A 12,133-nucleotide genomic window follows, 5' to 3' on the forward strand; every position below is an offset into this window, starting at 1 on the left:
GTGAAACTTGTTGGCGGATTTACCTCTACATGGACAGGAAAAGCTACTCTAGCCTGAAAGTAGGCGATTTCCCACTGGAGGCTGATGTTCTGAGGATTTTTGGTAGTGATCACAGGGGAATAAATACCACAGCAGTAGTCTATAAGATTAAGCTTGATGTATATGGGCTACCTGCTGTTGTTGTCTTTGATAGCATGAATGAATTAAAAGATTATTTCTTCCTAGTTTTCTGTTCTTAAGTTAGTAAAGTCAGCTCTTTTCAGTGTGAAAAAGAGCTACTGAAATATAAGAGCTATGTAAGCTCCTTTGAGTGTCAGTTGCTCGTATTTGCTTAGGTATTGTCTGGCTACTACTGAAAAGACAAAGATTTTTAAGTCACCTGCATGAGTTTGAAACTAAACAAAGTATACCTAAGAAAAAAAAAAGTGATAATTTTGACTTCCTTAGGCAGTACCTTATTACATCGTGCTCTTGATTTGTTTTCAACAGCTCCTTAAACTTAGCAGAGTATGTATAATTAAGGTTTCATCAGTTACCACAGTGAAGTTTTGTGGTTTTACTGTGTTTGGTTTAGGAGTATTTTATCGACCAGCTGAGGTCAGATGGAGTTGTTCATCTTCCTCGACGCGTTACCAATGAAATTACAAATAATACTCGATATGAATTTTACACACAAGGAGGGGTCATCTTTGCAACAAGTAGAATCCTTGTGGTAGATTTCCTTACGGATAGAATTCCTGCAAACCTCATTACTGGTAAGAGTTAGATGAAATAAAGGTAAGGCTGATCTGTTTGATGACACATAAAGCTTAATTCTGTATGACGAGTTCTACTAACCAGTGTTGAGGTTGAAGCGTTATTCCTTTTGTTGCACAGCTGGGGTAAAAGGAGCAAATATGTAGCTTGGGTTTTTTTGTTGGTTGTTTTTTTAATGGTTGTCTTTCGTCCAAACTTGTTTGCCTTATTTACTCATACAATTTGAAAACATCCACATTATTTTACTGGATCATTCATTTTTGTGGCTTTCTGATAGCAGTAAACTGTCTGGAAAACAAACAAGCAGTTAAACTATGCCATTGACAGAAGAAACATGAAATCCAGACTGACTTTCAGAGAAGAATAATTGATTGCACTTGGTGTCCTGTGAGCTTACAGGACATTGGTCTATGATAAAAATGGATTTTAGATGTTGTTTTATCAGCCATGCACACTACTTATTTTTTGCATTAACCAATTACTCTTGATTACTTTTTCCATCAAAAAATACCTTACAAACCTTTGCTTGAAGGAGTCCAGTGCAGAGCCACAGAGATGCTGGAGGGAGTGGAGCATCTCCTGCTGAGGAGCGGCTGAGGGAGCTGGGGCTCTTGAGCTTGGAGCAGAGGAGACTGAGGGGTGCCCTCAATCCTGGGGATCCATTTGGAAAGGGCAGTGTCAGGAGGAAGGAGCCAGGCTCTGCTCTGGGATGTCCAATGCCAGGACAAGGGGCAATGGTCCCAAGCTGGAGCACAGCAGGTTCAAGCTTTGTGAGTGTGAGGGTGGCAGAGCATGGCCCAGGCTGCCCAGAGAGGTTGTGGAGTCTCCTTCTCTGCAGACACCCAAAGCCCTGGCCATGTTCCTGTGTGACTGCTCTGGTGATCCTGCTCTGGCAGGGGTTGCACTGGGGGAGCTTTCCAGGGCCCTTCCAGCTCCTCATATTCTGTGATTCTGACACACCTTGGGTGCTATCTAAACAGCAGTATTATGAAGTAATGTTGTTTCTATCATTCGAAAGATTTTGGGAATAGCTTGTGACCTTTTTTTGTTGTGATATGGAAGTTAGAGATGGAATATGTTACAGTTTTCTTTTTCCACTCATGTTCCATTCCCTTTCTCCCTTGACCACTCTCCTTATGTTCTTGTCTAAGCTGGAAACCTTGTTACAGCCTGAAGAGCTACTAAAATAACTAGCTAACAGCCAGCAATATAAAAGTACTTTATTATGATCTAAATGTTAACATTTTGATCGCTAAACATAACCAAACATTGGATGCTTAGAAGAATGGAAGTTTTTGCTTCAGAAGCTGTATCCTTTTCCTTTTAATCAATGTGTGACAAGCTTTAATCTGTAAAACATCTTTGAACAGTTTTATGCTAGATCCAAAGGGTGCCAGATTTGTCAATTTTTATGTGTCTAGGTCAAAAAAGTGAACGTATTTTCTCAGCAACCTACTTTAATTTCTCTCCTTCCCCTTGACTCCTTCCTTTCTACATTTCTGACCTACCAAAGGGTGAGGGGGAGAAAGAAAACACACCATTGGACTTTGTCAGTATGAAAAGAAGGAATACAGTAACGATTTTTAAAAATATTGTCCTCTAATGGCATAGAGTTGTTACATTTTTTGCAGTGCCACTAGAGGTCATCACGACAGCAGCTGTGGTAGACTTGCGGCTTCATTGAAAACTTGGGTAACACCTAGCTCTGCTGGAAGCTCTGTGTGTTATCTGTGCGTGAATTTGTAGGGCAAAACCAACAGAAAGCTGTAACAGTGTTTCTGCTGGAGCAAAAACATAGCAAAAAAGTAACGTGTTTCTAGGCATTATAAATGTTTATAAAATCGGTGTAGAAGCACATGTGAATTAACATCTGATGAATTCATAAATTCAGCTAAATTAAGGTAAGTAATAATCACTGCAGCACAGAATTATTATTCCTGGTGGTTTTGGCCAAACGGAAATGATGTACTTAATGGCACAGTTAAACTGATGCTGCAGGTTCGTGCAGTAAACAGTGGCACATTGTTTCTACCTAGGCTCACACAGCAGTACCATCCTGTGGCACTGAAGCTGAGGAATCGCCTGGCTTGAACTCTTGAAAGTTTGTCCAAACATTGCTTCAGAAGATTTGAATTCTTACTGTATTTTATTTAAGAAAAAACTGTCAAGAGTTTTGAGGAAAAATCTACACAGAATTGGACTTTAGTTTTTTGTAACCTGAAAATATTTTATTTTGCCAGGCATTTTGGTATACAAAGCACACAGAATCATTGAGTCCTGTCAGGAAGCATTTATCCTGCGACTTTATCGCCAGAAGAACAAGCAAGGCTTCATTAAAGCTTTTACAGATAATGCGGTTGCATTTAACACAGGCTTTTGCCATGTGGAAAGAGTTATGAGAAATCTTTTTGTCAGGAAACTTTACCTGTGGCCAAGGTAAGGCACCTCTTTACTTCATTGGAGAGTTAAGCTTTTAAAAGTTTAAACCTTTTCTTTTCATTTTTTTTTTTAAAAAGGAAGGATGTTACAATTGGTTCCTAAGAAGATGAGGTGTATGCAGTCACACAGCCAATCTGTGTTCCCTCTTGTATTCCTAAACAAGTTTCCTTCAGTTTTTGACAGGAGTGGTCTTAAAGGTGCTGAATTTCTGGAGGTATTTTTGAAAACAAACCCAAATTAAATCTAAGGGGCTGAACATTATGGTATAGCTGTCCCGTCAGCCAATAGAAATCACAGCATAAAGTGACATTCTTAATAGCTTAAGAAAAGCTTCACTGATTAAACAGATTATTTAAGCCATGAAGTAAGAGGGGTGCAGTTTCTCAGTTCTGTGATTCATGGAGGTGTTTGTTTCCACCAGTGATGAAGCTCCATGGGTCTCTTTCTGTATGTCAGATCTTTAAATATTCCTTTACGTGTTTGTTGTGTACAAAGAGCGTTTCTTGATGACTGATAGAAGCCAAACTGCCAAGTTTGTGACATGCATTACGTTTTCCAGTAGCAGAGCCACACAGGAAGGGGCACTTTGGCAGCTGGCCCATCCAGTGCCCTTGCCTGGGGCAGGAGCTCTGCCTGGCTGTGCCTGTAGCCCAGTCTAGAATGTGTCTCACCCCATCTCTACGTACCTCTGTGTTGTAAACAGTCTTTCAGCAACACAAAGAGGTAGACATGGACATAACTAGGATAGGAAAGGTTGACTAGAAACTCTCTAAACTTGCTTCCTTGAGTTCTGAACCATGAAAAGACCCTGGGGGCACAGCATGCAGCAAGGGAAATGCCCACTGACTTTTAGAGGTCAGCAGGCAGCGTCCCCAGTTCTCATGGATCGTTTGCCAGCACTGTAGGCTCACAGGGCTAGAATGACTACAGTCATAATTGTGGACTGGATGGTTTTCTGAGGCTGCTTATGAGACTGCAGTCTTCACATCTGTAGAAACAGATTCATTTTGCAATTAACTTGTTTATGTGTAAACAATTGTAACTGTAGTTTGTACAGACTTTGGAATAGTCGTAGGTCAAGCAAACCATCCGTGTAAATCTTACTAAGCTGTTTCCCTCTTAGGTTTCATATAGCAGTGAACTCATTTTTAGAGAAGCATAAACCTGAAGTGGTGGAAATACATGTGTCAATGACCCCTGCAATGCTTGCCATCCAGACGTCAATCCTGGACATTCTGAACGCGTGTCTGAGAGAACTCAAATGTTATAATCCAGCTCTTGAAGTAGAAGATCTGTCTTTAGAGAATGCTATTGGTAAATCTTTCGACAAGGTAACCGTTTTGATTGTTTTGCAGTGTCTGACTGAAGAGATGTAGATCTTCAAAACAAAAATACTATTTGTAAAATAAATAACCAGCAGCAACTGAGTATTCTCCCATGACATGTTTATTATTATTACAAGGAAAGAAACTGTTACCTGTAATGGGGATGTTACAGTTGCCAGTAGGGTGTATTTGGTGGTTCTGGTGTATTGGTATTGTTCTTCCTTAACTTCCGAAGTCCCTACAGTAGGGACATCCTGATTCATAGTGTGGTGGTGGTGTTAAAGAGGGCTTCAGTTTCAGCTCAAAGTGCTTTAGAGACAAGTATTCTTGAATTTCTTGCTTGTATTTTTTATTTCCTCCATTAGGAGAGGTACTGTGTGTAACACATAATATGCACACGCATACATCTGTTGTATCTTTTACTCATTATCCATGTCACTAATTGTGCGTTGTTGTTTCTGGCAGATCTGCAGTGTTTGGCATACACGTGCTTTCTGTAGGGTAAAATCGTAAACGTAACCATTGTAGTCAAACTTGGTTGTTCATTACCTGTGAATTAATCTTGATGTGAGGCCGCCTGTGCTTTAAATACTTGGAGGGTTTGTTTCTAATGTTCTGTAGGTTTTATATCTGCTTGATACTCATCTTATTTTGCAGAAGTAGATGACATTATAATGTTTTTTTACTTTACCTCAGTAAAGGATGCTAGATACTAAACACACAGGCCAGAACCAGCAAAATAATGGTGGTTTGGGGTTTTCTTAATTTTACTTTTACCGGTATTTTTTTTATTGTATGGAAAGGAAAATATGGACTGAAAGCATTAAATGATCTACATCTGCTAACTGCTGGAATGTTTTGCAGAAAGGCACCTATGTGGTGTTAACGCTGAAGAAATTATTACTTATCAAAGCAAGCATCTCACCATCACATCTTTAATTTGGTTTAATACCTTTGGGAAACTAATTATATCCCCTGTAAAGGAAAAATAAGTGCATTCTTACCTTGGTTAGTATGCTATATATTTGACACCCAATTTGAACTTTCCAATTTATACTTCTAGACAATACGTCACTATTTAGATCCCCTCTGGCATCAACTTGGAGCTAAGACAAAGTCTTTGGTCCAAGATTTGAAGATACTACGTACTTTGCTGCTGTATCTGACTCAGTATGACTGCGTCACTTTCCTTAATCTTCTGGAGTCACTGAGAGCAAGTGAAAAAGCTTTTGGTGAGAATTCAGGTAAACACCGACTAACCATAGAAGTTAATGCATGGAACAGAGAAATGTTGATATTTTTAATTAATAGTCCCAAATATATGAAGGTATCTAATTAGGTTTTATATAAGCAGCCATAAGGACGTAGGTTTTTATTGACAGATAATGCTTTCATCTTCCCACTTAACTGCTGTTACTTCACAGTGTGAGATTTGCATCACATTTCTTCTATTAAGCTATTAATTACATAGCAAGGTATTCCAGATGAGAGATTTGGGGCTTTTACTGGAAAGGGTGGAATCATGTACATGTCGCAAATGTCAGACTGCTACGCTTTCTTTTCCCCTTAGGTTGGCTGTTTCTTGACTCCAGTACTTCGATGTTTGTAAATGCTCGAGCTAGAGTTTATCGCACCGCGGATGAGAAATTGAATCAGAAAGGCAAAGTTTCTGAAAAAAGGGATGTCAAGAAAGAAAATGGTATTGATGATTCCTAATTTTGAGTGTCACAGGATTTCCAACATTCTGCATGTTATTGCTTGTGCTATGGTTCCCTACGTGGTCTTACACAGCTCAAGATCTCAGTCTGTTAACTGGGATAAGTTGAGACATAATCTTAGTTCAAAAAGCATGTAATAAATAACACAAAACGGAGTCACGAAGAAGTAAAGGGTTCTTCTAAGCTTGCTTAGTTATCATTGGGAAAGCTTTTATGGAATTGCTGTCGAATTACTTTGGTGTTTAGCATGATCTTGTTAATTTTATGTGAATGGGTAGGAGGCTGCTGTTGCTTTTACTAAAAAATTATATTCAGGAGTTTCAGAACCGAAGAATGAGTGAATGTTTTAACTTTTTGCTTCACTAAAGTACTTTATCCCCATTTTTAAACGTTTCTGTACAAGTGCTCTCAAACCCATTAGCATAACAAGATGCATATGTAGGCTGTGGAATATCGTATTTGCCAACAACCATCATCACGCTATTGACATCTAACCAGTAATCTAAAGTTCTGAAGGATATTTTGGCTGTAAGAGCTGCTATGTTCAATCCTGTTTTGTTTCAGAACTGAAAAGGGAATTGGTTCTAGAAAGTAACCCAAAATGGGAAGCTTTGAGAGAAGTACTGAAAGAGATTGAAAACGAGAATAAGAACAGTGAAGACCTTGGTGGTCCAGGTGAGAAAATAATGTTCTACGTTTTTTCACACAACAGCTTGTTTTTACTTCTGCTTGTCTTTTAAGAGGAGCCTAAATCTTTACCCTAATATTATTAGATGCAGTTTTAAATTTAATAATTTGTGGACTTAAGGAGTTTATGTACATCAACTATGTAAAACTAAACAGTTACATAAAATCCTATTTAGTTCTTGCTCTGAAAGAGAAATGCTGCTAGTTATTGTGGTGGGTTGACCCTGACTGGATGCAAGGTGCCCACCAAACCGCTCTATTGCTCCCCTCCTCAGCAGCACAGCAGGGGGAGAAAATAAGATGGAAAAAAATCTTGTGCATCAAGATAAGGAGAGCTTAATACAGCAAAAGCTGCACGCAGAAGCAAAGGAAAACAGAAGTTTTATGTTCTACTCCCCATCAGCAGGCGATGTCCAGCCACTTCCCAGGAAGTAGGGCTTCAGTACACGTAACAGTTGCTCTGGAAGATAAATGTTGTAATAATGAATGCCTCCCACCCCTTCCTCGTTTCTCTTAGTTTTTCTTGCAGAGCAGATGTCCCGCTATATGGAATATCCCGTTGGTCAGTTTGGGTCAGCTGTCCTGGCTCTGTCCTCTCCCAAGATCTTACCCACCCCCAGCCTGCTGGTGAGGGGGCAGTGATGGAGAGCAGCCTTGGTGCTGGGTAAGGACAGCAGTAGCCAAAGCACTGATGTGTTACCAGCAGCCTTCCAGCTACCACTGCAAAGCACAGCACTGAGAGAGCTGTTCAGGTTAAAAGAAAAGAAATAGGAGTTGTGTCTTGTGCCCTTTCCATCTCATACGTTCTTCTGAAAATGTGCTTATCCAGGAGATGCACCTAAATGGGGTGAAGAGTAAAAGGCAGTTGTGCTTCTAATGAACTCTGCTATCTTTCCTATTTTAGGGCTTTTGATCATCTTAAATTTCACCAAATTTTATTTTAGGAAATCGTAAGGGTAAAAAAAATGCTCTTTTTTCCCACCCACAGTGTTCTGTCTCTGGATAAAAACTGACTCTCTCACCTCGAGTTGTAGGAGTTTTTCTGAGTCAGCTTGTGGAGAATTGTTATTCAAGGCCCACAAATGTCAATAATACCAAGAGAAACACGCATTTTTTTTAGACTCTTTAACACATCTAATGAAGGCTGAAAATTAGAATGGTCTAAATTAAGTTCTCTCTTATTCCATGTTAAAAAAGTAGAAGTCTGAGTAAGTTTCAATATGTGTTGTATCTGCCTCGTTTCAGATGGTCCAAAGGAAAACCTCGCTAATTTAGATGGTGTAAGAATAAGGAATGCTGAACTCCAATTAACGTTCTCTAATCTTGTTTGGTACAAAACATCGGGCCATTTAAACTCCCTGAAAATCCAGAGCAGCTGTGACAGCCAAATGTAAAGGCATTTGGCAGGCATGCTTCTAGGATCATTAAAAACAATTTGCTCAAGAGATGTCTTTCAGCTGGATAAGAAGTACAGCGTAACAGATTATAAACATGATATCGTTTCTTGTCTGCAGGGCAAGTGCTTATTTGTGCCAGTGATGACCGAGCCTGTGCACAGCTCAGGGAGTGCATTATTGCTGGAGCAGAAGCTTTTTTAACAAGACTGTACAACAAAACCTTCAGAAAGGATGAGAAAGCCAGAGAAGTGTGGATTAAGGACAGAAAAGCTGTCAAGTCCAAAGGAAGTGCCAGACCAGACACAGGGCCTCAAGCTAAAAAAGCCAAACTCATGGCTTCTTCAAAACAAAATAAAAACAAGCAGCAGCAAGACCGGACTATAATCCAACTGCTGGGGAAAGCTGAGGAGGAAAAGAGAGAGGAGTTAGAGGTGGAAGATAACAAAGAATTAAGCAGTAGCCAAGAAAGTGGTATTGAAGAGACCGCTCCTGAAGACTTTGATGTGAACTTACCCTCAGACTGTTACTATGGTATTTTCAAGAACCCACTCACCATTATTCATCCATTGCAGGGGTGCAGTGATCCCTACGCGCTCACTCGTGTTCTGCATGAAGTAGAACCAAGATACGTTGTGTTATACGATGCAGAACTGACTTTTGTTCGGCAGCTGGAAATCTACAAGGCAAGCCGGCCGGGGAAGCCTTTGAGGCAAGTTGGCTTGGTCAGTCTCGCTTCAGTCTTAAAGGGAAAAATACAAGTGTGCTTACAGCAGTGAGGGCAGAGCGTGCATCTAGTGATTTTCTTTAGCCACCTTTTCATTCCTGTCTAGCCCTCTTCTTAGTTTTAAACAAAAACATACTGTCCGATATAACCAAAAGATAACTCTTTACTTCCCAGGAGGCATTTAGTCCACAAACAAAAACATATTTGCAATAAAAACCCCCAAAAGTTCATTCCATCTTCTACAAGTCCTCTGCTTAGATGCTCTTAGTGGCAATAGATGCATTTTGAGGTGCTGTTGTCTCATTTTAAACCATCTCTAGAAGTGTGATTTTTAGAACAATAAGGTTCATTTTCGATGTAATTAATTTTCACGTTTCCTGATGTCTGGTCATGCTGAAGATCAGTGACTCAAACTGTAACAGAAAAACAAGTAAAGGAAAATGCAATTAAGAAAATGAGAAGTATCTGCAGTCACACTCAGTTCTGACAGGATGTCCACATTGTGTGTATGTATTGGATACACTTGTAAGTTGCAAAACTCGCTTTGATGCATGGTTTTTATGGACTAATTAAGAATACAGAAGACTTAAAATTTAATACACTATGAGGTTTTGCATTATCTTTCATTTATGTGGCTGCCTGATAACAGCATTTCTTGAATGCAGTAAACTGGTTATACTTGTACCTCTCTGAAAATAACTTACGGCAGTTTCTGAAGTCTCAGAATAAACACACTTTACTTACTGCAGTTGAAACACAACTTACTGGCATATAAAATTATGACCTTTTGAATTATAATACTTTAATCACCTCATGAAAGTTATTTGCATAAATGTAACGGAGCAGTTGTAACTGAAAATGGAAATCAGTTTGGTGGTACTTGGTGTCTCTGCCTGGTATCCAGGTGAGGGCTCGGCAGTGCAGATACAAATGAAAGAACTCAACGTGTATTGCACGAGGATGATCACTGGGTTATTTGTACCATTTATTTTTAACCGCCTAATCGGCATGTGCTGTATCCACCTCCTGCATCACATTCCCACACTTCAGGAAAATTAGATGCAGTCATGCAAGTAGGTGTTGGGAGATGCACCATGTGAAAACAAATGTAATAGGAATAAAATCCTATCAGTCTGCCAAAAGTTCTCTCAATTAAAAATATACTGGAAAAAATGACTATACTGAAAAGCTATAGGCAATTAATTCCTTAAGGTAAATATTAATTCTTATATATTCCATATAAAAACCCATTTGCAGAATAAAACTTGATTTGTTGTTGTGTTCCTGCGAGATAAATGACAGCTTGTCCTTTGTAAACCCTACCATTTCCTTGTGCAGATCCATGATTTTAAAGTCTTAGGTGGTGTTTTTACCTAACTCGGGATGGTTGCAGATTGGTTTAGTTTGTTGTATGTGTGCTGCTGGGAAGATCAGAAAGACGTGATGCTTCCCATTACGCTTGGTCTGTGTCTTTATTGAATGGCTGGCTGCAACCCGAGGCCTTGCTGGAATCCAGTGAGCCAGTCTGCCCCGGGGAGAGAGGGAGCACGGGTGCAGGAATTTTTGTTGCTGATTTTGGAACATCTTTACAGAAAAAGATAGTGGGTTTTCACTTGCCTTTTTTAAGGCAAATACTAACTTGTCAGGCAAGTGCTGCTACTGATCTTAAACATGAGTTGTGGGCATTTTTAAGTTAATATGAGTTTTTGTGATTTGTGTTTCTTTTATCCCCTCCTCCAAACCCACAGGGTTTATTTCCTTGTATATGGGAGCTCTACAGAAGAACAGCGCTACCTCACAGCTCTCAGGAAAGAGAAGGAGGCCTTCGAAAAACTCATTCGGTAAGAAAATTACTTTGCTGCCTTTATTATCAGTGTTTTGTGTGACTCCCTTACGTGCTTCCATTTTCAACAGAGTGAAGTTCGTAACTGTCTGAAGGCTTTAAATAAATTTTTAATTCACTTGTTTTTCAGCTGTTAAGAGAAACTTCCCACTGAGAATGAATTACAAGTCAAACCCTTCCTTTTCAAAGCACTTGATTTTTTATTTGTTTTTAATTTTAGGGTTTTTAATATTGAATTTCAAAGGCTAAACAGCACTACTTTGTATTTTTCCCTAATTCTCCATGAATTTCATTTCTGTAAATGTGTCTGCAGGTAACATTTCTAGCAAGGTATTTCTAAGGCTTTCATGTCTTAAGTAATTGTGGGGCATAACAAAGCCATTGTTTTCTTAGGCTGCATAGAACAGTGTTTTTACTGATGGTGTCTTCTCACCAGGTTACACTGCCGCTACCACTCATTAGGTCCTTTCTTTCATATGCCCCGAAAAGTTCTGTAAGTAAAATAATCCGATGCTAAAAAGTGCTAACAATTGAAAATAAAAATACAGCTCCTAGCCCAGCAAGCTGGAAAACCGAGTCGATTGCCTTTCTGATCAGGTTTGCAATTACTATGAAACTTTATTGAATTTTACATCTGACTGAAGGTTACTAAACCATTTTTATCTACTTTTTCTCATATAATTGCACTTTTCAGTGTTTGTTTCTTTGTGGTTCCTCAGAGAGAAAGCCAGCATGGTAATTCCTGAAGAAAGAGAGGGCAGAGATGATACAAACTTAGACCTAATCAGAGATGCTAAACTGGCCTCTGTTCCTGCTGGGGCTCACAGCTCTCAGCTTGGACAAAGACCTGTAACCGTTGCCTTTAAATGCTGTCCAAAGCATGCAGGTTGTAGACATTGCACGTTGACCCTGCAGTCCTGATGGTAAAGAAACGTTTCCTCCCTTACTGCATCTCCCTCTGTGCAATGGCAATGAATTCGGAGGTGTTTCACCAGTAAGACAGACACCACTTGGATTGTTTCTGGGCAGTCTGTTGGTTAGGAGACTGTCTAGTACTGCTCGTTGTGAGGTGAAGAGGAATTAAAACTAACAGACACTCAAAGCGGTGTTGTCCTTGAACTAGTAAGTGTTGGGAACTTTTGATCTTGGCAAAAGGGATTGCCTGGGTAACAACTGCAGATTGTGGGCTTTGTCTACGTTCTTTGCAGTAAAGCATCTTTTCACAGAATCACAGAATCACAGAA

The 12,133-nt window shown here is 39.6% G+C and overlaps 1 protein-coding gene across 1 annotated transcript; it reads left to right on the forward strand.

Moving 5' to 3' along the window:
• Positions 1–574: 574 nt before the first annotated feature.
• Positions 575–11,738, forward strand: ERCC4 (excision repair cross-complementation group 4; the record flags this gene model as incomplete). The annotated part of the gene is made up of 9 exons (XM_010182576.1): positions 575–755; positions 2,997–3,192; positions 4,319–4,526; positions 5,584–5,764; positions 6,091–6,219; positions 6,803–6,913; positions 8,440–9,031; positions 10,795–10,887; positions 11,609–11,738. Coding segments are annotated over 9 exons (1,821 nt in total), but the record flags the coding sequence as incomplete, so codon positions are not given.
• Between the last annotated feature and the right edge of the window lie 395 nt (positions 11,739–12,133).

The sequence above is a fragment of the Mesitornis unicolor genome, unplaced genomic scaffold, assembly GCF_000695765.1.
Source record: "Mesitornis unicolor isolate BGI_N332 unplaced genomic scaffold, ASM69576v1 scaffold41924, whole genome shotgun sequence".
Taxonomy (NCBI): domain Eukaryota; kingdom Metazoa; phylum Chordata; class Aves; order Mesitornithiformes; family Mesitornithidae; genus Mesitornis; species Mesitornis unicolor.